The sequence below is a fragment of the Acromyrmex echinatior genome, unplaced genomic scaffold, assembly GCF_024713525.1.
Source record: "Acromyrmex echinatior isolate Ae372 unplaced genomic scaffold, ASM2471352v2 Scaffold26, whole genome shotgun sequence".
NCBI classification, from domain to species: Eukaryota; Metazoa; Arthropoda; class Insecta; order Hymenoptera; family Formicidae; genus Acromyrmex; species Acromyrmex echinatior.
Window position 1 is genome coordinate 157,578 of NW_028259060.1, and position 26,626 is coordinate 184,203.

General features: G+C 34.6%; 2 protein-coding genes across 5 annotated transcripts in view; one reads left to right on the plus strand and one right to left on the minus strand.

The window, feature by feature from the left end:
- Positions 1-12: 12 nt before the first annotated feature.
- Positions 13-26,114, plus strand: LOC105152347 (uncharacterized). 3 transcript variants are annotated; one of them, XM_087416499.1, is made up of 5 exons: positions 13-110; positions 20,904-21,023; positions 23,318-25,279; positions 25,479-25,677; positions 25,948-26,114. In XM_087416499.1, exons 2-5 carry the CDS (start codon positions 20,906-20,908, stop codon positions 25,994-25,996), a joined length of 2,328 nt encoding a protein of 775 aa, XP_087272625.1. In that variant the 5' UTR covers positions 13-110; positions 20,904-20,905; the 3' UTR covers positions 25,997-26,114. The 3 variants fall into 3 exon arrangements, with proteins under 3 accessions (XP_087272625.1, XP_011064865.2, XP_087272624.1); XM_011066563.2 differs by lacking the exon at positions 13-110 and adding an exon at positions 134-3,422; XM_087416498.1 differs by lacking the exon at positions 13-110 and adding an exon at positions 134-3,333.
- Positions 25,854-26,626, minus strand: part of LOC105152344 (PDZ domain-containing protein 2) — a 32,099-nt gene continuing 31,326 nt past the window's right edge. For both annotated transcript variants that reach the window (XM_011066561.2, XM_087416497.1), the window contains exon 6: positions 25,854-26,565. In XM_011066561.2, coding sequence (XP_011064863.1) covers positions 26,523-26,565 — 43 coding nt within the window. In that variant the 3' untranslated portion in view covers positions 25,854-26,522. The remainder of the gene's footprint in view (positions 26,566-26,626) is intronic.

Here is a 26,626-nt window from a genome sequence, read left to right on the forward strand (position 1 = left end):
CACCAGCGGCAACAATCACGAATCAGCGAGCGGAGCAGTGTAGCCAAACCAGTGCCAAACCATGCACAAGTTTTTCTATACCAACCGAACGACGTGAATCTATTTATCCTGTGAGATCTGTTCGTATTATTTGCACTTTTTGCACTCAGCATCTCCCTTTTCTTTTTTTTAACGCCCGAATATGAATTTGTTTATATTTTTTTTTATTGCTTATATCTTTTGCACTCCATAACTTTGCTTTCTTTCTCTCCATCAATCAAATATATAGTTATCTTGTTTTAAATGTAAGAATTTTTGAAGATTTGAAGCAACGCGAACAAACCTCAAATTACTCTGATTGCGCAGAATGTTCATTGGCTTTTGCGCGCAGCACATAAATGTGCTAGGGAATAACTCGAGATGACCAATCAGTCTTCCAGTTTTCCGGAAGCGATAGACAATAGACACCTGTGCAAGAAAGGAACAGCCATTTCCGGTATTTCGTTTGCGTTATGTCAACTGGAAAATTTAAAACTTTGACTCGTATTCAGAACACGCTCATATATAATGAAGTTAGCGTGCAATAGTATTCGTAATACATATAGAAGTATTTAGATTATTTAGAATGAGTTTTTATGTCTGAAATTCATTTTTAAAATTCTATTATAATAGTATAGTGAAAATAAAATAATATAGGGCCACTTCAATAAATTCCAATCAACTTTAATCACGATGATTCATTTGAATTAATTAACCGCATTTATCATTTCAGCTACGATTGGTCAATTCTAATTAATGGAGACAAAGTGTCAATTAAAGTTGATATGACCCATAAAATAAACTCCTATAGCACAAAATTTGTAACAATACTGCTGCAACGTTGCAGCAATATTACTGCAAATTCTGTGCTGTATGGGAAATATATAGTACTGATTAGTTTTATACATAGATTAATTTTATACATATGGCCCGTATTCAGAACGCGCTTATAACGATGTTAATGCATATTTACAGTATATAATAATAATTTACGTCACATATACTCAGTGAGCTCTATAATATACAGAATGTACTGAAGCGTGCGTGCCTTTCCTGAACCAAACTATAGAAATTAAACTGTGGACGGAAAAAAGGAAGGCAAATAAATATACTAATTGTCTTTCTGACTCTTTTCTGCAAATAGCACAATTAGCAAGTTCCTGAAAAAGAAAAGTACTAATTTTTGCATCAGGGTGTTATATTTTCTAGAAAATGGAACATCTCCATTCCTCGATGGCGCGTTTCAGTATATTACAGAGCTCACTGCATATACTAGAATTTTAGAAAAATACAAGTACGCATCATCGATTAAATATGAACCTTTGTGTTTTCATCATTTAATTTAATATTGTAATAATTCAATTACATGTATCTGTCATATTAATCTTTTATAATATTTGCAAGAAATGTATTTGTTGATATTGCTATTTAATACAAAAAAATTATTAATATAAACAATATTTAATATAAAAAACACGTAGTTTTAAATAAAAAATTTTAAATAATAAATGTATGATAATTTTTAATTAAAGTTTTGCTCTTCTTTATCTGGTAAATAGGTAAACAAAATTGAAGCTTTTTTTTTAATTAAAGCTACTTACTTGAAGCTTTAATTAATGATTATCAGGCAAAAAGATATTTTTTAATTGCAAAAAATAATTACTGATTATTCATATTAAGCACTTCATTTTGGTCAGCCTATGTTAAAAATTTTGAAATACATAAAGAGTATAAATGTAACTATGTAAATTAGTTACTGTTAATCAAAAAATATAATTTGTAAGTTAAATTACAGTTAGGAAATTATAATTGGAGGAAAGAAATGAAGTTAAGTTACAGTTACTGAAAAAAGTAATTCTATTGTCTGTAACTTCGTTACAAGTGACAAGTTATTTTCCAACCTTGAATATTAAATTCATATCGATTTTACTGCAGGTAATCGATACGTTATGAGAAACTTGAGAATATTTTATTACACAATAGCGCACACATACGATCCGATAAATGAGCTAATATCACGATTTTAACTTCCGATAAAAAAAAAACTGAATTCTTCCAATCTAATTGAGATCTATTTATATATTTAATTATTTTGTTTTTTTTTCTGCTTGCTTATTTTACGTAATACAGCGCTCTGTTTTATTATTTTTTACAATTATCATCAAACGTGCACTTAAAAATGGAAACCATCTGCGAATATATTTAAATATTTTTTAAGTCTTATCTCTTCCATTATAAATAACAGGGCTTAAAAAAATGTTAATGTTATCAAGATTTCAACCAAAATTTGTAACAAGTGTACAAAAATCTGTTGCAATAATTTATATAGTTATAAAAGCGACAAATAAAATCTATCAGAATTCTACATAGCTATCCCAATCAAAATGATTTTGTTCTTTATCGGTTATTCTATAGACATTCAAATTTTATTATCGGAAATGATCGAGAAGCAGAATATGCGGAAAATTCGATCCTAATCAAATACAGTTATTTACTGTTAGATAACAAAGAAATAATAGATTCAATTTTATTATTTTTAATTTTATATGTGTCGAAATATAAATCAATCCATTTCTGCAATTAGTTTCAAAATAAACAATGTCTATATTGATGTATGCACTTATTCTGTTGGTAAATTAAATTTCAGTCAAACTTAATTTACATTTCTTGAGTTAAAATTGTTCAACTCTTTGTTTTAATTAAATGTTGAATAGGTGCAGTGGTGAGACTTGTAGAAATGATTAAAAATAACTCAAGTATAATAAATTATATATAATTTCATTTATTTGACATTACATATGAATTTAACAGTATTCGATCGAAGAAAGATATAAAATATAAAATAAGATAATATAATAGTAACTGCACAGATCTATTCAATTTTTGGTTCCGTCTCCCTCTCTTACATTTGGCTTTAATTTTCATTTTTTAGGATAATAACTCGCATAACTTTTATATCGGAAGTCTTGCATATTTTGGAAATAATGAAAGCACGATAATAGAAATTGAGATATAGAAAACTGACAATGAATGCCCTCGGTCGAGGGCACCGATCAGGCTTGTCACGGTTCTGTCCCGCTCTACGGCAATGAGCAACGTCGAGGAGCAAGACGGAGCGTTCCGGCGTTCAGCGGACTTCAGCGTCCTGAGTTCAGTTCTCCGTGATCGCTCGATCAGGTGGCATCGAGCGGTATTTGCTCGCGCCCGATCCATCGCGTTCTCGCGATTGTACTCTCAACGAAAAAAAAAAGAAGAAATAAAATAAACCGCACGTCACTGGATATCGCGACGTTGTGTCCTTCGTGGGAAACCGAGGTACGGGATATTCCCCGGGAAGGGAAATCGTCGATAATGATTCAGCGGATTCCTCATTGAATAGATCAGTACGTCGGATCGGCTATCAGGTGAGACCGGCGAAAGGAATTTCTACGGTCACTACCGTCGCGCGAGAATTCCTCTCCGCGAGTACGCAACGCGCCGCGCCGCGTCGTTAATATCCTGGATTCTTGGATAACATAGTTGCCTAAGAATGACGTTTACCAAGGACTTTTTAATGTCTTTTGAAGTTGATTGGCGCTCAGACTTGTTCAAAAGCGACTCTCGCTGCGGGAAATTTCGGATTTTGCGGTACAGCACAGTTCCGCAGGCAGAAACATCTCACGGTCGATAGTGTTTGAAGTTTTTTTAAAAATTATATTTAAAAAAATCTTATTTTTGATCGAGGCGAATCTCGATGTTTAATAATATTCATCTAGATTTACAAGATTTACAAGATTCGCCTCCGATCAAAAATAGGATTTTTTAAATATAACTTTTAAATATAACTTTTAAATGTAACTTTTCTTTTCCAAATTGTTGTTCAACACCGTGTAAATTCCATTATGAATTATATTAAATTTAAGAGAAATTGGAGCGCGTTTCATTTCAGGAATAAAGTCTGATCTTTTTTAAAGCGGAGTCTAATATCGAATAATTTATTTAATGCTACTGCAGAATTCACGACATTGTTGCAATTCTTGATATTAAATATCATATAAAAGTAATCATATCTCTTTGTAAAAAGAAAAGATATTATTATGTTAGGAAAGTTTTACGTACACATATAACTACAATTGTAATTATATACTTAGTTATGCTCTGATTATAGCAGCAATCTTTTAATTTAAAGATTTTTCACATCTTAATATTTAACATATAATTATATGTTATTTACCTATATAAGTATTATTTAATTTATTTTTAATTTTGAATAATAAGTAAGTTAATCTATTTAAACAAATAAAACCACCAAGTTTTAAAATTAAAATAAATTAAAGTTACAATTTATTTTAATATAAAAAAACTGCACAAAGAAAAATATGCACAAACAAGTAATATCAATACTAGATAATCTAGATACGACAATAATTATCAAGAAATGAGATCAAGATTAGAATGAGATGCTATCGATATCAATTGAATTATGTTATTATATTATTAAATAATGAAATAATTCTAAATTCAAATATTATTGAATAATTTCTAAAATTATTTCTATAACATTGTAACGAATGCGCAAGAAAAGGAATCTATACTTACAACTTCCGGTTGCTTCGATTTAAATTCTAGAGTGAAGCGACGATCGTGCATCGATGTTCTAAATAGGTGTATACGGTAACAGTAATGCAGTAGCACACTTAAGAATTACATCATGATTACATGTCCCTCCGGCTGACATGATTCTAAATTTCACACGAGCTATTATTTCAATCGCGCATCACTCGTCGCCGACCCTCGATTCCCCTGCGGCCGTAATGAATCGTCGTTTCGTCGGCCGCTTGTTCATTCCGCCTCATCCGTCGATCTCACAAAAGGGAAACCATGGGAATCCCGTCTAATTATATTATTCATAATTAGCTGGGGTTCGCGCGCGGAGCGGAGCGGAGCGGAGCGGAGCGGAGTAGCGCTATGCTGAACGTGCTGCAGTTCTATAACAATGTGAAACGACGTGGTTTATCACGATTATCCGAATGTACTTGATTATTCCGAGACAGTCAGGATGCACACGGGCGTTCGGTTTTTTTTTTCTTTCTTTTTCTCTTTTTTCCGTTTTCTTTCGAGAGAACGGAATTATATTTACTTTGCTACCGGTATCCGCCGCGTAAAGTAGCAGCGAGGTAGTAAAGTGAAACGGATAACACCTGTGCAGTTTAGTTGTTTAGTTCACGGATACGATTTGGTTAACTTCAAATTATACGGTTCTTGTCGGAGATGGAAATATTTCGGTTGTGTGTTTGTACGAGTCGCGTTTCGTTATGATATAGTGTGTATTTGTACGAACGTCACTTTTTTACTAACAATGAGTTACGTGGGACAACGACAAACATGCACCACACAGTAACATGTTTTCGATGAATTGTCTCGAGTCGATTTCACGGAGATATTTCATTCAAAGAATATTTGTGCGCGTATTAAGATTTTAATACTATGAGATACATAAATATTTCTTAAAATTCTTTATATAATTTTTCAGAATTTTTATATAAATTCCAAAATTTTTTGAAATTTCTGTAGGAGGTTGTCGTATCAAAATGCTTATAACTCAAATAGAAAAAGGCAGAAAAATCTCTTTTCTTTTACTGTAGATTGTTGATAGAATATTAATTTGTTGTGTAAAATGATTTGCATCACAAGATTTGTATATATTATTTATATATTTTTTTAATTAAAAAAAAATGAAGTTGGTGAGTAAATTTTTCTTATCACCTATTTTTTTGTCAGATAAGTTTTTGGCATTGTTAATCACGATATCCCTGTATTCATAGAAAATGACATGTCTTAAAAGATCTTTGTTACAATTAATTAATTATTATCCTAACAAAGTGTGTGAATACAATCTCTTTTATTAAAAATGGCTATGTGGGGTAGATCGATTAAAATGAGACAAGGTTAGATGAATTAATTTTAATATCTTTAGAAAATACATTCTTAGAGAATATACTTACAAGTATATTATATTTCATATAGATATATGTATGTTTTTTCATTTTTCATATAGAAACTATGATATAAAAATAATTTATTTTATAATTAAAATAATTATTTTATATTTTTATAATTATTTTTGTATTAATATCATAACTATTATTTCTTAAAATATAAAACTGATATAAAAATAAAAATTTTATTTTTTATATGTGTTATCCATAACAAATATGTTGCCAATCTTAGAATGTATGACATTCAATTTAGAACACAGGATTAATTGTTACATTTTTGCAGCTTCATTTAATATCGTAAAATTAAATAACTAAATAACTTATAAATCGATTATAGAATATCATTACATATAAACTTATATATGCATAACAACACTGTGCGAGCACAATAATTCCATGGATTTACTTTGTTAATTTCTGTAAATATGCTGTCGCATCGGTTTTATAATGAATTTATTTATGTCAGAGTTGTTTGTGAACGCTTGCATGTATCTTGTGAGTGCATATTTCTCGCCTGAAAAGACTCCTCTTTAGCATACGTACGCGTTTTAGGACGTACTTACGTGCGACCAGGAAGCGGATTTTAACAGCGTTTTTAACGACGTCTCGTAAACCACGGCATCGATAAACACGCTGCTCCCAACCGCGTAAGAAATTACATCGCAATTATATGTGGGTTAACGCACAAATTTCAAGCTACACGAATATAGTAACATTCGGCAATGAAAAAATGAACGGTATCTTCAACATTCTTCACCGGGATACGTATTCGAAATAAATGTACGAGAGACTGGACTAAGAATTTGATGACTAAAGATTCGACGATTCTTTTCAAATAAGTGCATATTTTCCTAAAGCCCATTTTACAATTGCGTAAACATAATTGTAAGTGATTGTAGTTGTGCACATTTTCCTAAAGCCCATTTTACAATTGCGTAAACATAATTGTAAGTGATTGTAGTTGTCATTTAATGTTCTTTTCATATTTGATAGTGATTATTATATAGTAGTTAATTCTTACAACTATAATCACTTACTACTAGCTACTTAACTACGTTTACACAATTGTAGAATGAATTTAAGCTAGACTGCATCTTTAATCCGCAATCTTTAGTACACAAATGATTTTCCAGGCCTCTATTGTACGATATTAACGATACAAGATTGTTCGTATTTGGGTTAATTTTCACTTTTACAAGTATTTTACAAAAATTATTAAGTGATCCTTACATATACTTTAATATTTTTAGAAAGTATTTATACTTTCTAAATTCGTTGAAGTAAAATATTACTGCAAAGAGTGAAAATTAAGCCTTGAAAAAGAATGACTTAGTTTTTAATCTTTAAGAATGGCATTTCACTCTTCAGAGTTTTATTCTAAAAATTTTAGAGAATAAGAGATGGTTATATTAAAGTAAGATTGTTTAAAAAAAGGGAAAACCGTTATTTAATTAGATGCTCCAATATTACAAAAAAAAAAAAGAAATGCGCGGAACATGAATAATCCAGTGTATGTACTAAAGAAATAATCTTAAGGCTATAGCACACAAAATAAGTAAGCAGTAAGCAAATCAATACTTTGATTTGCTACTGCTTACATTATTGCCTTACATTCTACTGTGGATTGACCAATTTGCTTGCGTCTTACTACCTTACGTTTTTCTATGTGCCATAACTGTTAGATCATTCTTATTTTCAACAAACAATTCATGCTTTCAGCTGTTTCGCAAGAAACACGTTCAGAGTTTGTCAAAATCAAAGGGAGAGACGCATACCTTTTCTCATAAAGATATGTTAACTGATTCGATCTGCAACTCGACCATTCACGTAACTTTAATGCAGTGCCTTTCAAAGAGATTTACCAGATAAATTCCTTTCTTTTCTCGCGCTGGATAAGTTTATGGAGCCACATATAGTACGATTTTGCAATCGGGATATTAACGAGGTACATAGACCGATCGCCTTTTTATGTCGAGTTTAAACTTTAAACGCCGCGTAAAGAACGTGATACTGGTGCGCGCATCGCAAATTCGGTATCGCACGCTTCATAAATCGAGGAAGAGTTTTCGAAGCGAAAGTACAACGCGGTATCCACGGAAAAAAGATGTAATTTGATAGCGTTTCATCACGGATGACCGATCACTTTCCAGCCACGGAACGCAAAAAGTGCCTTAATGCGAAGGGGGGCATGGAACAATCTCATCTCAGCTTAAAAATTTCAACCTTGGAGTGAGATCGCCGACAGTTTCCTCTAGATTTTGCATTGTAGCAAATATTATTTGTAAGCAAGGATTGGAGGCACAAATGAAGCAAAGGTCAATTGATTATGCAGATAAAATCATACCAATTGTTTATATACAAATAAAACAATATAATAAATCCTCGAAATAAAATAAATTAAATATGATATTAATACAAGGGCTTTTGAAAATTGGCGCTGTAGGTGATATGCAATAAATATATATTTTCTATAAAATCTAATTATTTGTTTGATATTTAAAATTTAAGTAATTCGTATACATGTTTTGATTAACTTTTTAGCCATCTTCGTTAGTACAAAAACGATTTAAAAAAACGATTAAAAATTTGTTTATATCATTTGATAAGTTTAACAAATTTTCATTTGTCTTTAAATATTCTTACGTATTAATTGCGTATTCACATATTGCATAGTATTAATTGCGTATTCACATATTTTCTTCAGCGTGAATAAATCACGTCAAATAAAAGTGAGCGTCTCCCTTCTCTAGGACAAATTATTATATATGCAAAACGACATTAATTATCTGGAATATATAGCAGGTATCGGTAGCGAGCGAGCTTGTTACGTTCGAAACTTTCACTCCACGCGCTACTTGGACGATATTATCTTTTCTTCTTGCTTTTTTTTCTTAAATGTGCGTAAGCAACCGTGGCGAGCGAACAGGCAAGTTGCGTATACGTTTTTTACGGCATAAAATGCACATTCAGATCATTTTCTACATCCAAACAGAAATAAAAAGGCATGCGAGCTTTTTTTACACTGAGTTTGAGTATCATTGAAAAGGATAATAATTACATAATAAACACGATTTCATAAGTGAATTATGATACGTCGCGTGCTTGGGACTTTCCTTATTAATTCTGTCGTCAGAGCAGTAGAATAAAGATTATATAGACTTTATTTATTGCTTATATTTGCTATTTATCGCTATGAAAATAATTTTATTTTTATATTCTATTACAAATATGTGGTCTCTTTCTCTTTCTATATCTCTCTAGCACATACTTTTTATTCCCAAAATAATATAAACAAATAATATATTAGGTGTTGGAATTAATTCGTAGCGTTTTTTAATGAAAGAATGTTATTTATTTCACATGAGCATTAAAAATACATTAATGAAAGTACTTCCCATCACTTGTAAAACGCTACGAATTAATTCCAACACCTAATATATATACTGGAATTCTTTCAATATCTTGTCATTTTTTTGTTTCTTCTATTATGCAACATATCGAATTATGAATTTAGGAATTATATTTTTCTTAAATTTTGTCATAAATTATATTGAGTAAAATATGAAAAATCTTAAGAATTTATCAGGCGTCTTTCCAACATCCTTACATCTAATTTATTCTCTGAAATTTCTCAAGGGTCTACCTCGCGGTAGGAACCCTGGAAATTTATGATGAAGGTACAGTTGAACGTTATGTTCAAAACGCACTGGGATACAAAATAACTTGTAAGTTGGAATGAATTCTCGATGAAAAAATTAACCATTTAACTCAGCATCAACCCGGACTAGTTCTGGATCGTTCGATTCGATCTCGACCTAAGGTGCGTCACGGTAGAAAGCACCGCAGACTCATGGTATCGCGTATCCTGATACGTGTATCACTCCGTCGTGTGTCTCACACATCGGGTTTGCACATGACATTCCTCTTATGCTCTGATAGTGATCCGACGCGACGGACACTTCAACCTCGAACCGGCCGGTCGGGAAGGCCATCGCTGACGGATGCTTGTGTCTTAACGCATATGCGCCACTACGCAGGAATTTCGTGTAATATATGGTTGGTCGCACGAATTACGTAATCGATAAAGTTAAAGCATCACTGGTCACCTAACGAGATCCACCAAATTCATCGCTCATTTTATTTCAACATTTTACATCAATCGTGTCTTGCAATAATGAGAAGCCATTGTGCCCAGAAGACCAGAATTAATGATGAATTCTTCTATCATTTGCACTACACTGGATTAGTACACATTAAAGAGACTGCTTTATAAAAAGTAGCTATATGCAATGACATAATTCATATAATCTATTTTGATAATGTAATATTACATGTATATTCTGCTGAATAATATCACAATATTACTGTTAGATATTTAATTGTTTAAAATATTTATACGCTTTGACATTTAATTTGCCAATTTCATGTGTAGCAGCCAGCTTTTAATATGCATTAATCTTGTGTAATACAAGTGACCGAATTTGTTACACCCTGCGGCGTCGCTTTATTTCTTCACCTTTAATAGCGTATCTCGAAGATTAAGAGCCTCTTTCATCAACCTCTAGCTAAGTTAATTAGTAGAAATACCAATAGCAGTTCAATGTATAAGAGCTTCTCTTCTCTGTTTCTCTTTTGAGACAACTGTATTTATTCTCATATTGGCAATCATGATGGCTGATTTAATCATCGATTAACTTAATCAGATATTGGAGAAAGATGCTCTAAGCTGCGTTGTATCTCGGAATAGACCTCTGGCGAAGCAAATGTAAAAGGTGGGGTTTAACCCGGTAACAAGTGAGCTTTCATGATCCCGTCCCTGTTCGCGTGCGACCTCAATCGCTATCAGCGCGTTACCCGATTATTTGTTTATGACGGACGTTCGCTCCAGTAAAATTCAGTGTCGACGACATCGCGACATCGCCGACATATCGGAAAAGTCTCATTGGATATTCTGACTTGTCGACAACACGTGACCGCAATGTGTATAGCAACTTCTGGACACGAATGTGGACCGTCGTCGCGGATATGAGCCACTTCGTATCGTTTGCGATCGAGTCAAGGCTACGTGATTCGAAAAGTTTCAGAAATACTTATTTATATTGATAAAGGAAAGTTATGAAAATGAAGAGTATTTATTTTTTTATAAAATCTCTCGAGAAGAGAAAATCGCAATTGCTGATTGACCATCACGTTTTAAAGATTGAATAGCGCTGATAGTATTAAAAAATATATAAATATCTACTCGCATCTATTAAAATGAAACTCATTGAAATTGAATTGAAACTCATTGAATGACACCCCAAAGGGTTTCAATGAAACTCATGCATATAGTATTCATAGTATTCTTACTTCAGTGCGGGGTCTACAATAGAAGTCGTAGAGGTCATAGAATATTAAGTTATAGAAAATAAACCAATCTCAGTCGAATATGAGAAAAATAATCGACTATGATTGGTCAATTTTCTACGACTTAAGACCCTACAACCGCTACGAGTTCTATTGTCCCTGCATAAGACTGTCTCAAGTAATATTTTAAAATGCTAATCCGTAATTAACTTGTAACATCTTAAGATTGCATTTAAGACGGTTTTAAATTGAAGAATTAATTATAAATTAATACGGCTCTAAAGTGACATATACGCAAGGTTTCTTTTACATCGCCATGCTAGAAATATAAGCAAATAAAAATATATTTATTTGCTTGTTATTGTTATATTTTTTAATGTTTGGCATTTAGATGAAAAAGATTATTATATGTCTATTTTTATACAATGTTTTTACATACTTATTATATATAATAGATACAGTAACAAAACGGTATAGAGTGGTACCAAAGGTCAATATATTCTAAATAGTCTGTACTCCTCAATTGAAAACATTCATGAATTCAAGATTCATTACACTCTTCAAGAAGTTATACAATAACAACGAAGCTCCAGAAACTGTTTTCGTTAGATTGCGAAAAGGTGTCTTTCCTCAGATCTCGCGAATCGGTTTCAACTCAGGATAAAATGGCTTAAGACGTGGTTCGCTAATGGCTATGTCTTCAGGTGCGTATGAAAGACCAAGGACGAAGGGATCGACCGACAGGAAGAGGAGCGATTAGAAGAAGGAGCGGTTAAACCGGAAAGTCGAGCGCGCGCGGCTGAAGGGGGTCGCCGGAGCAAAACTGCTACATCGGATTGCTCCGTTGTGGCGGATAGACCGATGCTTCCACGAGCGGCCGCGATTAATTGCAGCCCGCCGGGCAATTGTCCGCGCACGTATCTCGCTTCCGGTTCTGACCCACGGCGAAAGCTATTCCAATACTCTGGGGATGACTTACCTTCGTGGGTGTCGGACCACTGTAACATAACCGATCCGCAGTATCAGGTTTCGCGTTTTAGGAACAGATTTAGCGTCGTCGCGAATGGAGATCGAGTCGACCGCAACCCGGGTCGGTGACACGCGACCCAACATGAAACCAAGAGGATATTATCCTTCTGGAGAACGTCCGGCCGTTCACCACTCGACGTCAGAATTTGTATATCTATACATAAATTACAATGTAGTTAAAAAATAGTACAGGTTTTTTTCAAATAGCGGTCACTAGATGATAATAATCCAAGAGCTATCTAACGGGAGATGTAAGAAACTCAACTAGAGTAGTGGCAAGAAAAATCCTTCTTCGCGGATGAAGAAACATAACAATCGATGACAAATGGTGGTCACCGAAACTGCAAACCAATGCTGAAACGGAGCCAATTATTACTAAGAAATCGTCTGAAAATCGTACGCCAGATTTCTCCGGCTCATTGTCTCTCCCCGTCCCTTTCTCTTTCTCCTTCCGTCCCGAAGCCGAGCTCTCGGAGTAATGGCGGAGGAAGGGTTGGCCAGTAATCGACCTTGGAGCTCCGTCCTTTACGCATACGCGCCGCGCGCGTGTGTCGCGTGTCTTATTCATATGAGCGTGCGTGCGTGCGTGTGTATTAAGTATGTACACGCGTATCTAGCCGTACGCACGCACCTACACATCATTGCGCACGCCACTCCGAATGCACGCGAATAAGTGGCGTGCGTTTGCCGCGGCCGCGGCCGCGGCGCGCATCGGCCCGATAGCGTACACGCTCGAACACACACAGGCGGGCCGCAATGCCGATGCCGAGGGCATAGTTACACGGCTATTCCAGCGAGGAATGCTCGGCATGTCGCTCTCGTCAAATGGCCAGAAAATAAAAGGACTACCTCGCCCGCGGCCTTGATAGAACGCGCCTAGTGGACATGGGTCTCTCTCTCTCTCTCTCTCTCTCTCCCCCTCTCTCTCTCTTCCTCCAGCCGGTTACCCGCGAGTTACCCGCGAGATACCATTCAAAAGTCATCTCGAAAGATTAACTTGATGCTTGACGATCAATGGAAGTGGCTTGTGTTGCAAATCCATGGGAATCGTGGACTTGTTCTGCATATTTTGTTTCATATGAAACACGCGAAGTTAATTCTTGGTGCAAGAAAATGAAATAAGTTATACTTTGGCTTGGTAACATATGGCACTGAATGTCTTCCTTCATTTCATACAGAATGTCATTTATCATGGAACAAAAACGATTAGTACTTTGAAGGGAATATGTTTCATACTCGGTATTGTAATAAAGTTTAAAAATTACTACTATATTATATGCCGAATAATATTATAAATCATAAACAAAATAATCCACAAAAAAACAAGAAAAGTTTACAAAATACTGTTGTGTTGGTTATAAAGAATCTTATTAACGAATTAGCCACAGCTTGTAAGTTATGGATGTGCATTAGCGCATCGAATACACTTGGATGATTCTTGGTATCAAGTCCCAATTCAGATATGTATTGTTAATAATAAAACACGCCGTTTAATTCGCGAGACATTTACTTTTTATTTCGCTATAAAACATTCATTAAAGAATTCCCGTCGTAAAATCCGCGTTGTCGTCGACCAAACTGAGCCATCAAGGTAACGTTATGCCGAACCGGTCCTCGAACATTTTTTATCGCTATCTGATTCCCTAAATTACGGGTATAGACCTCTGTACACACACTCTTCTTAATGCATCGTCGGACTCGAATCTCAAGAGCATTCCTTCGCCAAATACTATCGCGATACACGCCGCAATGTTACGTCGTACGATCGCGGTATAATTTATTGCATTAATTGTGCACATTAGAAAAATTTCACGATAAAAAGCAAAGATAAGGTTTTTACGGGTATGCTCAAGAGCATGGAAGGCTCTAAATCAAAAAAGTCAGATTACATCTGCAAACAGATAAGTAAAGAAACGTATACACAACAGATAAGCGACGAATCTCGAGAGATAGCCAGGCTTGGGATGCAGGAAGATCTTGGAGAGATTCACGATCATATTCGGAAAGGATATAAGTAAATGGAAAGTTTATGCTACGTGAGATTTTTGTGGAAAGATTGATGCAGATCAAAAAAGCAAGCAGAGTCGTTAAAATTATCTTAAGAGAGACCTGCTCCTGTGTCCCGATTCTGTAATTTTAACAGTAATTTTAGTATCGTTATATTATTGTTAAGCAGCTTTTTTGATCATTTTTGACCATGTATGCTCAAAAAATACATCAAGTCAAAAGAAAGTTAAAATTAGTATTTTGATGTCATGAAAGTCAAAATAACTGACTTTTTATTGTAAAATTTAACTGTTTATTAGTATTAAGAATTAAAATAAAGTCATTTTGATTTTTTTTATTGGCTTTTATGTGATCACTGGATAAGGCTAATATTTCATGTGTCATATGATAAAATTTTTCAAGCATATTGATTAACTGTAAGATAGAGAAGTACTCGTTATATTTTTCCTCCCTATAGCCAAATCAACGAGCGTTAAAAAGTTTGTCGTACGATACATGAAATATCATTAATAATAAATTAAATATTTGCAACAATATTACATTGTCGTTACAAAATCGTATTTTGACTAGTTTGAACGATCACATCCAAAAATTCGTTTGTGCTCCAAAGAGTCGCGGATAAGCTGCATCCGTCCGCAGTATAATGGGATGCAGAGCCCAGAATCTCTCGGACTCGATAACAATACCTAGGAAGCGAAGCAGGTTACGACTCGGTAGCCACGCGGCGGAGAATGTTTTTACGAGCATCCGGGGCACGTCACGCTTTACGTACGCATCACACTTTACCTCAAATTGCATTCACTATACAGTGACGTGCGCGTCGATTCCCGTCGAATGATAAATTTTCTGTCTGGATAAATCCACTAGCGTTCCTGTCCTTGTTTTGTCATCTTCGTGTTTTAATATCCCGTTTTAATACAAACCGTTAAAGGTGATTGACATCCAACCGGTATATTTATATATATATAGGGGTATATATAATCCTATCTTATATACATATAATATTAATAGTATCGGAATATTTATAAAGATATTAAGATTATTATGTCTACATTTTGATAAATATAATATGTATGCAAACATTTTTTACATTTTTATAGTGAGCCAATATTGAAACGGATTCACAAAGAATTGAAAAGCTGTATGTGAATTTAAAATAAAGAAAAACATGTTTAGTTCTTTGATTAATAAATTTGATTTTTTCCAAGGTGAATCGTATTCACAATTTTATTCTATAATTTTATTCTATTTTTTAAATTATTTTTTTCGTATAAAACCAATTTTTTCTTGATTACATTAACGATAATTGATCGTATACATATATATACTTAATACAAGTAATGACGATTCTCAACATTTTTTATGTCGATCAAAGAGTCACCTGTCATCTAAATATAATTTCGCGCAAATGCAATAGCACTTTACACCTTCGTGCGCTTAATTGCGTAATTAGTATAAAAATACAAGTTTTGAGGAGAAACGCAGCAATCGCAGGCATTTTGTTTTTATCGTTCATTGCGAATCGTGCTCGACAGTATTTTGCAACTGAAATACTTATAATTAGAAAGGAAACATTCTTCACACAGCAGCTGCAAATACAATTCGGATACACATTGTTGCAATTACTTATACTTTCATGAAGGACAATTCGATCCGATCGAAAAAGAAATACGCAACAACTGAATAACGAACACAGAATATTAAAATTGCTTTACAAACTTTATAGAAATTGTACATACAAAGAGAGAAGTTATATTTTGTTTCTTAAAACTCGAAACTAAAATATACACATTGTTTGATCACACAGCACTCATTTATTTTCTAATTATTTCTCGATTAATCGGTTTAAATCGTGAAATGCGCATAGTTGAAGAAGTATTTAAATACAGTATACGATTACATGCATTAACGTTTTAGGCTAATATTACTTACATTTATCCGTTTTTGTCATATGGCAAATTTTTCGAATCTGTTGATTGATAAGCTAAAAAGATCCGAGAACTTTTCTATTCTGCAGTCAATTAAAAAATGGATAAATGTAATATTAATCTTAAAAATATCTCATGACACGCAAATTTTCTAGTTTTTTATTGAACGCGAACGAAAATTCACATCTCTCGATAAATTGAGAGGCATCCGACATCATTAAGAGTCTTGATCTCTTATTATGTAGCGCATTGAATTACGATGTTGGGAGCAAGAAATAATATGGATCTCGAGCGAGGAGCGGGTGTAACGTGCGACGATAACAACCGCGTCTCGCCACGCCGCGAAGATTTACAATCCGGAGCTACAACGGCGGCTAGACTTGCCAACGAAGTAAAGTCCGGGCCGCTGGCAGCCGCAGCCGAAGGAACGGATCGGCAGCCACGAAAGTGGAACGATAAATCTATGCTGGAATAACTGGACGCTTAGCTTCTGCATTCTTCGAGCGTTTAACAACCTCGACTTTTCTGCAACATTTATCACAATACGCGCCGCAATAGATCTATATACTCTGATCGAATTGGCGAATTTAATTGTATCAATATAAAGTCTTATCTTTCAATAAAATTGCAAACAATTAAACGAAATTGCAGGGTGATGACAAATTTTATAACAAGAAATCAGACACTGTATCGAATCAATTCTTAATGAATAAGTAGAGATAATCAATGCATCTACAATCTAAATCAAAATAAATCAAAATAAATAAACGTATCACATGAACGTAACATATGCTATTATAAATCTCCGATAAATAGATCCGCCAGCGTGTCCCTTATCGAGTGATCTTATCGCGTCCTCGCTCTTGATTGCAAACTTAATTATGTCTGATCGCACTGTGTTGCGCGTGGGCTGGATCCACGAAAAGTGAAACGGTGGAGAGGCGTAGCCTCCGGAAAGGAGCTAAGAAGGTGATGGCACACATATTTTGCATCGGAGAAAGTCGTACGCATACCTCCCCACCCCAAATTTTTCTTTCTCCTCCTTCCCATAGCTGTCCTCGTAGTCAGCGGTTACGCACACTTACGCAGGCATAATGATTACCGTGCATTAACATCTTACATAATGCGCCGCGGTTTAATTAAACGAGGTATCGTCTGTCGTTCAGGCCCGTGGAATGAAATATTGTTTCGTTCAACGCGTTCATATGGTCTTTATCTTTCTTGTAATAATTAAATATTTCAACATTAAATCTTGTAAAAACTAAATACTTCAACATAATATAGTATATAGATACATATCCTTCGTAATTATAATATTATTCCGCGTGCAATTTATATATATATATATGATAATAACAATTATTATTATTATTATAACTGTAAAATATATTAATCTAACTTTCTCTTTCTCAAATTGCAAATAACATACTTTTCTTAGTTTTTAAATTATATTTTGATTAATTTGTAGTTTAAAACGTAATAAATAATACATTAAGATTTTAATAATGCATTAAGAAGTTATTATATATTGGAATAATCTACGAATTTTATTAAGAACTTCATATCAAATATTTTTAAATTCGAATCATTCCGTTTTGTGTAATGTAGTGTGTCTTGTAACGGTAAGATTATAATATATTTATTGGTCAATGCGCAGCTGGTATTTTTCTGGATGCCAATCGATTATCTATGCTTGTGCACCAGATAGCATATTGCGCGAAACAGAAATGAAGTTGTGAAATGTATAATCCAAAAGATATCTAGAATCGCACGACTTAATCCAATATTGTATGTGATTAGATAAAGACATAATGCAAGTCTTAAGAAACGCAAGGTATATAAAGATGATATTTTCTTTCGAAATTATCAATTTTCTGACCATCTTCAATTTCATTTTTTTTACAAATACATTGAGATATTAATATTTTTCGAGCTGTCAAAGCAAATTGAAAAAATTAAAACCTGGCCTTAAATTATAATAGATACTTTTTTGAACTGCCAATAAAGCTATATTTTTCAAATATTTTCAAATTTAATATTTTTGAAGTTTAATTATTGTCTTAAATAAAAAATGTCAAAATGTGATACAACATATAGAATATATAGATACTAAATTTACGTGAAGAAAAAATTCAAGATAATTAATTTGAAACATCATGTATGAGATTAGTCTGTAGAAATGCATATTCTCGCTTTATCATTATGCAACATATTTGACATAAATATGTACTTATTATAGAATGTTTCTTTATGTACTTTCTACATGTAATTAGATAAGTGTTTTTCAATTGCGTTCGTTATCAGCATTCTTGTTCGTGTGATATTATTATGTTTACGTAATTTCATTATTTCGTTAAGCATGCATTCCTCTATTCTCAAACAAACTCGTTTCGGCAACGCTGAGAGAAAAATGTTGAAGTATTGCAAAGCAAATGTTACGACGTTTACTTTGATATTTTTATTAGTTATGAAAGATTTGATTGTGATGATGAAATATACATTTCTGTAAAATATCTTATTGACTGTAAAAAAATAAAATAAATAGCTTATTTGCTAAGAATAAAATTTTATATACAGATTTATTTCAGAAAAATAAATATATTTGTCGCAATTAATTTTTAGGTATCTTTTTCTCAATGTAATAAAATATCACACATTTATAGGATTTATAATTATATCCTGTTTGCCGATTAGTAAGAAAAATATTACTAATATTGTAAAGATCAGACAAACGGTATTACCATTTGTAAATATTCTATCCAATGCATTTATTGGGGAAGAAGATGAACGAATTACCGTTCGGCTGCTAGCAACGGTATAAACGGATTAATTTCTTTATCGGTCCAGCTGCAGATAATAAAACCATGTTATAAAGTACCGCTTCTCTCAAAATCAATTTGATTCGTAACTAATATAATAATTAGCATGATATTATGGAATAATAATTGCATCTAGCGTAACTACACTAATGATCGGTATACTGCAATGAAATGCAGCGCAATATTTATAAAATCCATGTAAAATCCCCTGAGAAACGAACTTCTAAGAATCTTTCTTCAACTGTACGCGTGCAGTTGGCATGGAATGCGCTCAGCAATTCCGGTCGCCGACATTCTTGGAAGGTAGGAAGATCCATAAACTCGAAAAAATTTGCACGAACGCCATTTGTGCGAGGACTTGAATAAATGCCTCTGAAGAACTCAAAATATTACCCTCGTCTCGAAGATAAAATTATATCATCCTCATCTTGCAGATAAAAATTTATTGCCGCGTGAATATAAAGAAAATGATGAAGGCCAACAAAGAATTAAATTTCACTTGTATTTTTTTTCATTCCTTATTGTTCGAAGTGTATAAGATTTCTTTCTTTCGCGAAAGGGCAGCAAATGATTGAGAAAATCTCTAAGTTAAAATATGCGTATCACATAGTGCCGCGGGCAAGAAAAGTTGTGAGCTAGACGACGTAGATGACGGCCTCCTTGTCTTGGAAGTACCGTTGCGAGAAGCGACGGTGATGCTGGATACTCACGTACCACTTCGTTCGAACGTATAGGCATAAATCTAACATCGATATTGAATGTCATACGTATGTACAGTGACTGAAGAAAAGTATTATTTATATTTCGCATTCCTTTGTAAGAATAACAATTAAATAAAAAATAATGATCATTTTTTGTAATAATTTTATGCTTTATTTACAATACAAATAAAAGTAATATATATGTTTATAAAACCTGCTTTGTAATAATATTATATAATATTCTAAAATTAATTTAAACTGAAATATTTTAAAAATGGAATATATATGTTTTATTATTACTCTTTTGCGATTATTTTATATCTGACGTTTAAAATTTTAAATTAAATGTATATAATGTATTCATAATGTATTCATAATGTATTCATTATTTAATCGTATTATATATAAGCTATCCTACAACCAGTGAATTTGATCGAGAGATTCTTTTATTCAAGTTGAAATATATTCTTTTTTAACGAATTTTTAAGAAAGATTTTACACACATTTTCTATTTTTAACATTATCTTTGTAATTAAATCTCAAATGAAAATTTTATTAGAGTTCGCCTGAAATTAATTGAGAAATATGATTTCGCTATCTATTAAATTTATCAGCATTCCTTTCATATGTATATCAATAGAATCATCACGTGTAATTTTCTCTATCTCGTTATTAGATCGCAACAAGTGCATTAACGAAGTGAAAAGAGATAGCTTGAATTCAACGATGATTGTCGCCATCCAGTAAATTCCATTCACTTCCTAAGCTCTACCGTTTCACTTTTATGCAGTTAATCTTCACTGCGTATCAATACATCGTTTGAAATCTTGATAAATAGGGACGCTTTCTGTTTACTGGAATGTCAGAATAATAAATGCATGGAATATTCCGAGCCTAATTTCAATACTTATTCTCTGACGGTTTGCTAGAAGATTCTTTTATTCCAAAAATTAAAGTTCAACTATAGGAGTTTCTGCTTGACGAACGTTGAGAGAATTACAAGCATGCCACTGAAATATTCATCGAATGCTTTCACGTACAAAAATCACGCTCTGACTACTTTCCAATTTGTTACAGACATGCGTTGGTTTCGCGGCCACGCCGAGGCACCGAGACTCCTGCGCCTAAGTCCTCTTCGAGCCGACGAAGACGTCAACGAAACGTCCTACCATTTCCGTGCGAGGTCTCGATGCAGAGGTAAAAGTTACCTGAAATGGCGGCGCGATCATCTAGTCACTATAGAAAGAGTAAAGTACGCTCGGTGATACGCGACAGCCGTGATTCACCGTTTATCCTCCGTCACCGAGAGAATCGGCCTAATTCCTGTAAAAATGCCGTATCGTCTTGCGTGCCGCGCGTACACGCGTCTTTGCGTGCCGCCCCGCCGTGTATGTGGAGAGACTTGAATCGGGATTCCATCCTGAATGCAGGGATTACGACTCAACGTTCCGTCAAGCTGAGTCCTCGAGTGACTGGCTGGAAAACGAGAATAGAAGCAAATTGACACTACGTCGGCCTACGCGACTGCACGTTAATATAAAGGATCATTGTCGAGGACGCGCCAATCCATAGACCATGCGTGACCGTATACGCGTCCTGTAGGGCCGTGCGACGCAATTGACGATAACGGCGCCGACGATGACAATCCGCAATGAATTGTTCAGCTAATTATAGCAACCGCTAATTAAAACAGTAATCAGAAAACAAGCCTGTGAGTCTTTAATTAAAAAGTTCATCTTCCAGTATGACATCTTCTGTACTTATATATCTAATTCATTGTGCTATAGCATTGTAAAAGAATCGAGTATTCTGCCTTCATTTCTTTATTTAAAAAAAAATTAAATAATTATGACAGTTTCGTACTTTATTGAAATGTAAAAATAAATTTGGCAATCTTTTGTCTATTATAGTATGTGAAATATTTAAAGATCTAGAAAGTTAATCTTTTTCTCTTCATAAGGTATAAGATACAGGCAGTTAGTAATGCGGATAAAGATACAATTATTTAATCACATAATTATGAACATTGCTTGTCAGGAAACAGTCCGCTTCTGAGAACTTTTAGTGAGGTGAAATGGTCGTGGTTTGATGTTAGATATGACTTAAGGAACGATAAAGTATTACTCGACTGTCCAATCTATTTTTATAGTATCCGGTTTACGCATTCCACACGATAACGTATACACGAAATTACTCACCAGCTGTTTTCGGTTTTATTCGGCTAGACAGATATGAAGACAAATCGAGCCTTATTTCAGAGTCTGCTTACTTCTTACTTGTCAAGGATAGTTGAGCGAATGATTTGACGGTTTGCAGTACATGATGACGGACTAATTTAAAATGAGTAAATCCCGCAAGCTTACCTTGAAGACCGAAGAGCCTAGTCGCGATAGCGACTGTCGTTACTGGCTGCATTATCTCGATTGCTGTCAGGGTCTTGTTCCGTAAAACTACGACTTGTAGTACTAGGGAATAAATTAGTATCAGTGTAGCTTTCAACATATATTTTACAATGACACGTAAGTCCGTGTTCTTACATTCACATCTGTTAGTATTACAAGACTTGCCGTTTTTATCAAGCAGAATCGTGTTCGAACTCTCTATAACGAAGAAAAAAAACGTAATTAACTATTTTATACTTCTATTGATTATTGATTATTATTAATTGCAAGAAATTTGTTTTATTTTATTAAATTTTATTTTAAGTAAACTTATATAGGATTCTGAAATTAAAAAGGAATATTATAAATATCTTGCTCTTCTACTTTATTTAAACGAAAAAAATATATTAATACTTATGATGTACCTATAATTATTTTGATTAATAAATATTTTGTTAGTATTATATAATAAGATATAATTTGATTTTTACTTTTATTTAAATAATATGAAATCGTCTTAATATATATAAAAAGTATTTGTATTGTTATTTACTTAATTTTTTTAATTAGAAACTGACATGCCGCTGTATAGCATCCTTATCTAAATATTTCATAGTAGTACAAATAAATTGCTCATAAGCGTATCCTGTTTTACGCATATCCTGTACAAAACGTCATATTTCACGGAACGCAGATTTGTCAGTTGTGTCAATATCATGGCTGGCAGTGGAAGTGGTCACTTTCGAATTAGAAGTCGTAGAGTTCGGGTCTCACTTGTATTCTTATTCATAAGCAGACTGTAGAAAAAAATGAGGATACATAATCTACTGTGTTTTATTATTCATCTAAAATTTTGTACGGTGCTCTATTATAATTTATAGAATATACTTATATATATCGTTATAAAATATAAAGTTACATAATTTAAAAAATACACACAGAGTACATAAAAGTTATATAAAGTAGAAAAATAGACAAATGATAATTTTATTACAAAGGATAAACAATTATATATATATATATATATATATATATATATATTTTAACTTTATATATCTCTTCTACCGCCTGCTGTGCACATTTATTAATACTTTCATCCTTATCTCTCAGACATATCGCCAGTGCGATGGGCCCGGAGAAAATCATCGAGTTCCGAATCCGAGAGAAACTGCTACAACGTGCAAACCTCCCAAGTGACGACCGAGCGAACCACCAGCAAGAAGGACAAGAAGAGGATTCAAGAAGAACGACGGAGAGTGTGTGAGAAGCGAAATCCTCTACTGGACCGCGTGAAGAGCACCAGACTGAGCTTCTTCAAGGATCGCGATTCTGACGAAGGCGAGAACGATGGCGACGACGAGGAAGTGGGACGAGTCCAGTTCCGTTCGATGTGCGAGCTGAGGCACCGCGGTCTGACCAGGAACGAGTTCCGACGCTCGGTCTGCGAGTCTGACCTGAAGGACATCACGGAGGAGGGGAATGGCCACGCGAAGAGGAAGAGACGCGCCAAGTCGCAGAGCAGGTTGTCGTACAAAAAGCAGCAGGAAGAGCGGTTCTCCTTCTTGGGCTTTCGCACCTCGACGCCTCGGAAGCAGCCCGAGTGGCAGCCGCAAGAGGGAAATTCAATCCGGGAAGACGTGATGCCTCACGATTACCGATGGGAGAGGACCGATCGGGGCTTCCTCGAGGCGAATCGCGACGCTGGTCAATCCATTGGTCAAGTGACAATGGTCGATACAGGAATACCTAGGCTTACTGGTGAGAATATTTTCAAAAAGGATGCAACGACATTCGACAGCATTACGCCATCCAGCTGCTTGGCGGCGAAATTCCGCGCAATGCAGGACAGGTACCTCAAAAGCTCGACGAACAGGCTGATCGCAAAAATCTACAGAAAGGACTGCAAGGATCGCGAGAAGCGAAGACTACGTAGTTTCTCTTATGGCACGTTGCCGGGTCTGGAAGAGCTCCGGACGAATCCGCTGTACGAGGAACAGGATCAGGATGATAATGATTCCGGGATTCTGGATAACGATTCCGCCACCAGCTCCCTCCTAGACGACAGATGTAGCAGTGGCGCTTCCGGGCCGCTGAACAACAGTAGCCACAACGACTCTTGCTTAGGATCGCCGCCTCAGCTTCCGCCCAGAAAACCCTTCTCGATCGCCACGGACGTCGACGGAACCGCGCGACTCTTCGCGAGTTTGGATATGTACTACGATAAGACCAAGGACAAAGACTCCGGGATGAGTCTTTTTACCGAGGAGTATTCGAGTGTTTGTCAAGCCGCGAACAGTACGTTAATAGATCGTCAAACGAATCGAGCCACAGTGGAAAATAATACGGATCGGGAGAGAGAGAGAGGAATCGTGGACGAGAATTCTAGACAGAAACAACGCAGTTCCGGTTTACAAGTGGTGAGGAGTAGAGCCTACACGACGGAAACGATGGTTGTCAAACTTCTCAAGGAGACATCCGATCAATGTCTTGGTATCTTTATCGCAAAAACTGCGGAGTCCAGTCCTGGTTATTTGGTGGCTCACGTAGTGCCGAACGGACTAGCCGATAAAGAGGGCACACTGAGGATCGGCGACGAGATCCTGATTGTTAATGGGAAGAGATTACGTGGTCTGAGTATGGCGGAGGCTAAGAAGATTCTAGGTAATGGTAGCGGCCCCGGTGACATTGACATCGTAGTCTCACGATTTTCGGGCGTCGATCAACAAGTGAAGAAATTGAAGGAGAGCAGCGTGGACTACGAGAATGTTAGCATGGAAGATGGCCACGGAGTGATCGTCGAAAGTTCACCAGGATCGCATCACTTTAGGAAGCATCAAACCAAGTGTCACCGAGACAGAAAGGACGAGTTGAATAGATCGATTTCGTCCGAAAAATTCGCGACGAACATGGATAACGGATTCACGCAGAGCGTTTCGAAGTTCTGTACTCTTCCCCGAAGACCGAGGAACACGGTATCTACGTTCCTTACGGTGCTTTTCGAAAAAGGCGCCGGGAAGAAGTCTTTAGGATTTACCATAGTTGGCGGAAGAGACAGCCCGAAAGGAAGCATTGGTACATACGAACATATTTTTGCTTTATACTTTTTTTAATTACCAGTTAAACGTAGATTATTATGCATATTATTAGAATATTTTATCTTGTTGTTCTGATATGGATCATTTAAAAGCTCTAAAAAACATCTTCTGATCAGTTTTTGATTATAATAAATTCTAAATTATTTCTATATTTTATATTCTTTAATTTGTCATAGGTATCTTCATAAAATCGGTACTGCCTAGCGGACAGGCCGCCGAAGATGGCCGTTTGCGCGCAGGAGATGAGATTTTGGCTGTGAATGGCCAAGTTTGTCATGACTTGACGCATCGTGAAGCCGTACAACTATTTCGTAATATTAAAAGTGGGCCGGTTGCTTTACACCTGTGTAGACGCGTGAAGAATCGTGATTCACAGTAAGTGGTTTTTAAATATTTCATATCATTTAATCAAATTAATGCACTTTTTGCGTATTAATTTAAATAAAATATTAATTAATGTGACATATCAAAAATTGGAGATAATATTCAAATTGTAATCAATTGTATCATTGTAATCAATATTTGATTAAAACTAAAATGGTTATTAGAAATTTTATAGAAAAAAGCAAAAATTATTTATTTATACATCACTTATTTGGTTTTATACAAATTCCTTTTATTTCATTTTTTGCTTTTTTGTTTCAGAATATCGAAAGCCAAGTCGTGCGCAGATCTTTTACTGATAGATACGTGAAAGCAATGACCGCTGAAAGAGAGGCAGAGAGCATGGCAAATTATGTAAAATACGAATCGTGTATATACTGTACATTTTCTCAGAATTCATTAGAAATAAAACAGTTATTTAATAACAATTATTTAATTAATAATAATCTGGATACGGTACTCCGTTCAGTACCTGTGAAGAACATTCTTTTTATTGTCCTCTATGATTTAAAAAAAATGCATAGTAATCGATTCTACGTTGTCATAATGTTATTTGTATAAAATCTTAATATTAAGGACGTAATACTCAATAATAGTCATAATATTATAATACGCGAATAGTTCATTAATAATAAAAACTATTAATCTATCAGGCAATTACGAAATATGTCGCGCGAAATAAATTATGTAAGAGAAAAACGTCAGAGAAAAGTCATGTAGATTTTTTTTGATAGACTAGAATTCTAAAACGCCGTTTTCTTCATGTGAACGATAATAGATTAGACCTAAATCTAAAGAGCACTTCCGGTGGGCAGTTTCTTCTTCGTCCATATTGTCTAGTACGGCGCAGTGATAGTTTTTACAGTACTTTTGGGATATCTGCAACAATTGTCATTAATTTTATTAACCACCTCATGTTTTCAATATTTCATTAATGCTT

Excerpts from the sequence above, each read along its gene's own strand:
- LOC105152347 (XM_087416499.1), top strand. The coding sequence starts at position 20,906 with ATGCGTTGGTTTCGCGGCCACGCCGAGGCACCGAGACTCCTGCGCCTA. Across the intron at positions 21,024-23,317 it reads TGCGAGGTCTCGATGCAGAG|ACATATCGCCAGTGCGATGG; the intron begins GTAAAAGTTACC and ends CTTATCTCTCAG. Across the intron at positions 25,280-25,478 it reads CAGCCCGAAAGGAAGCATTG|GTATCTTCATAAAATCGGTA; the intron begins GTACATACGAAC and ends AATTTGTCATAG.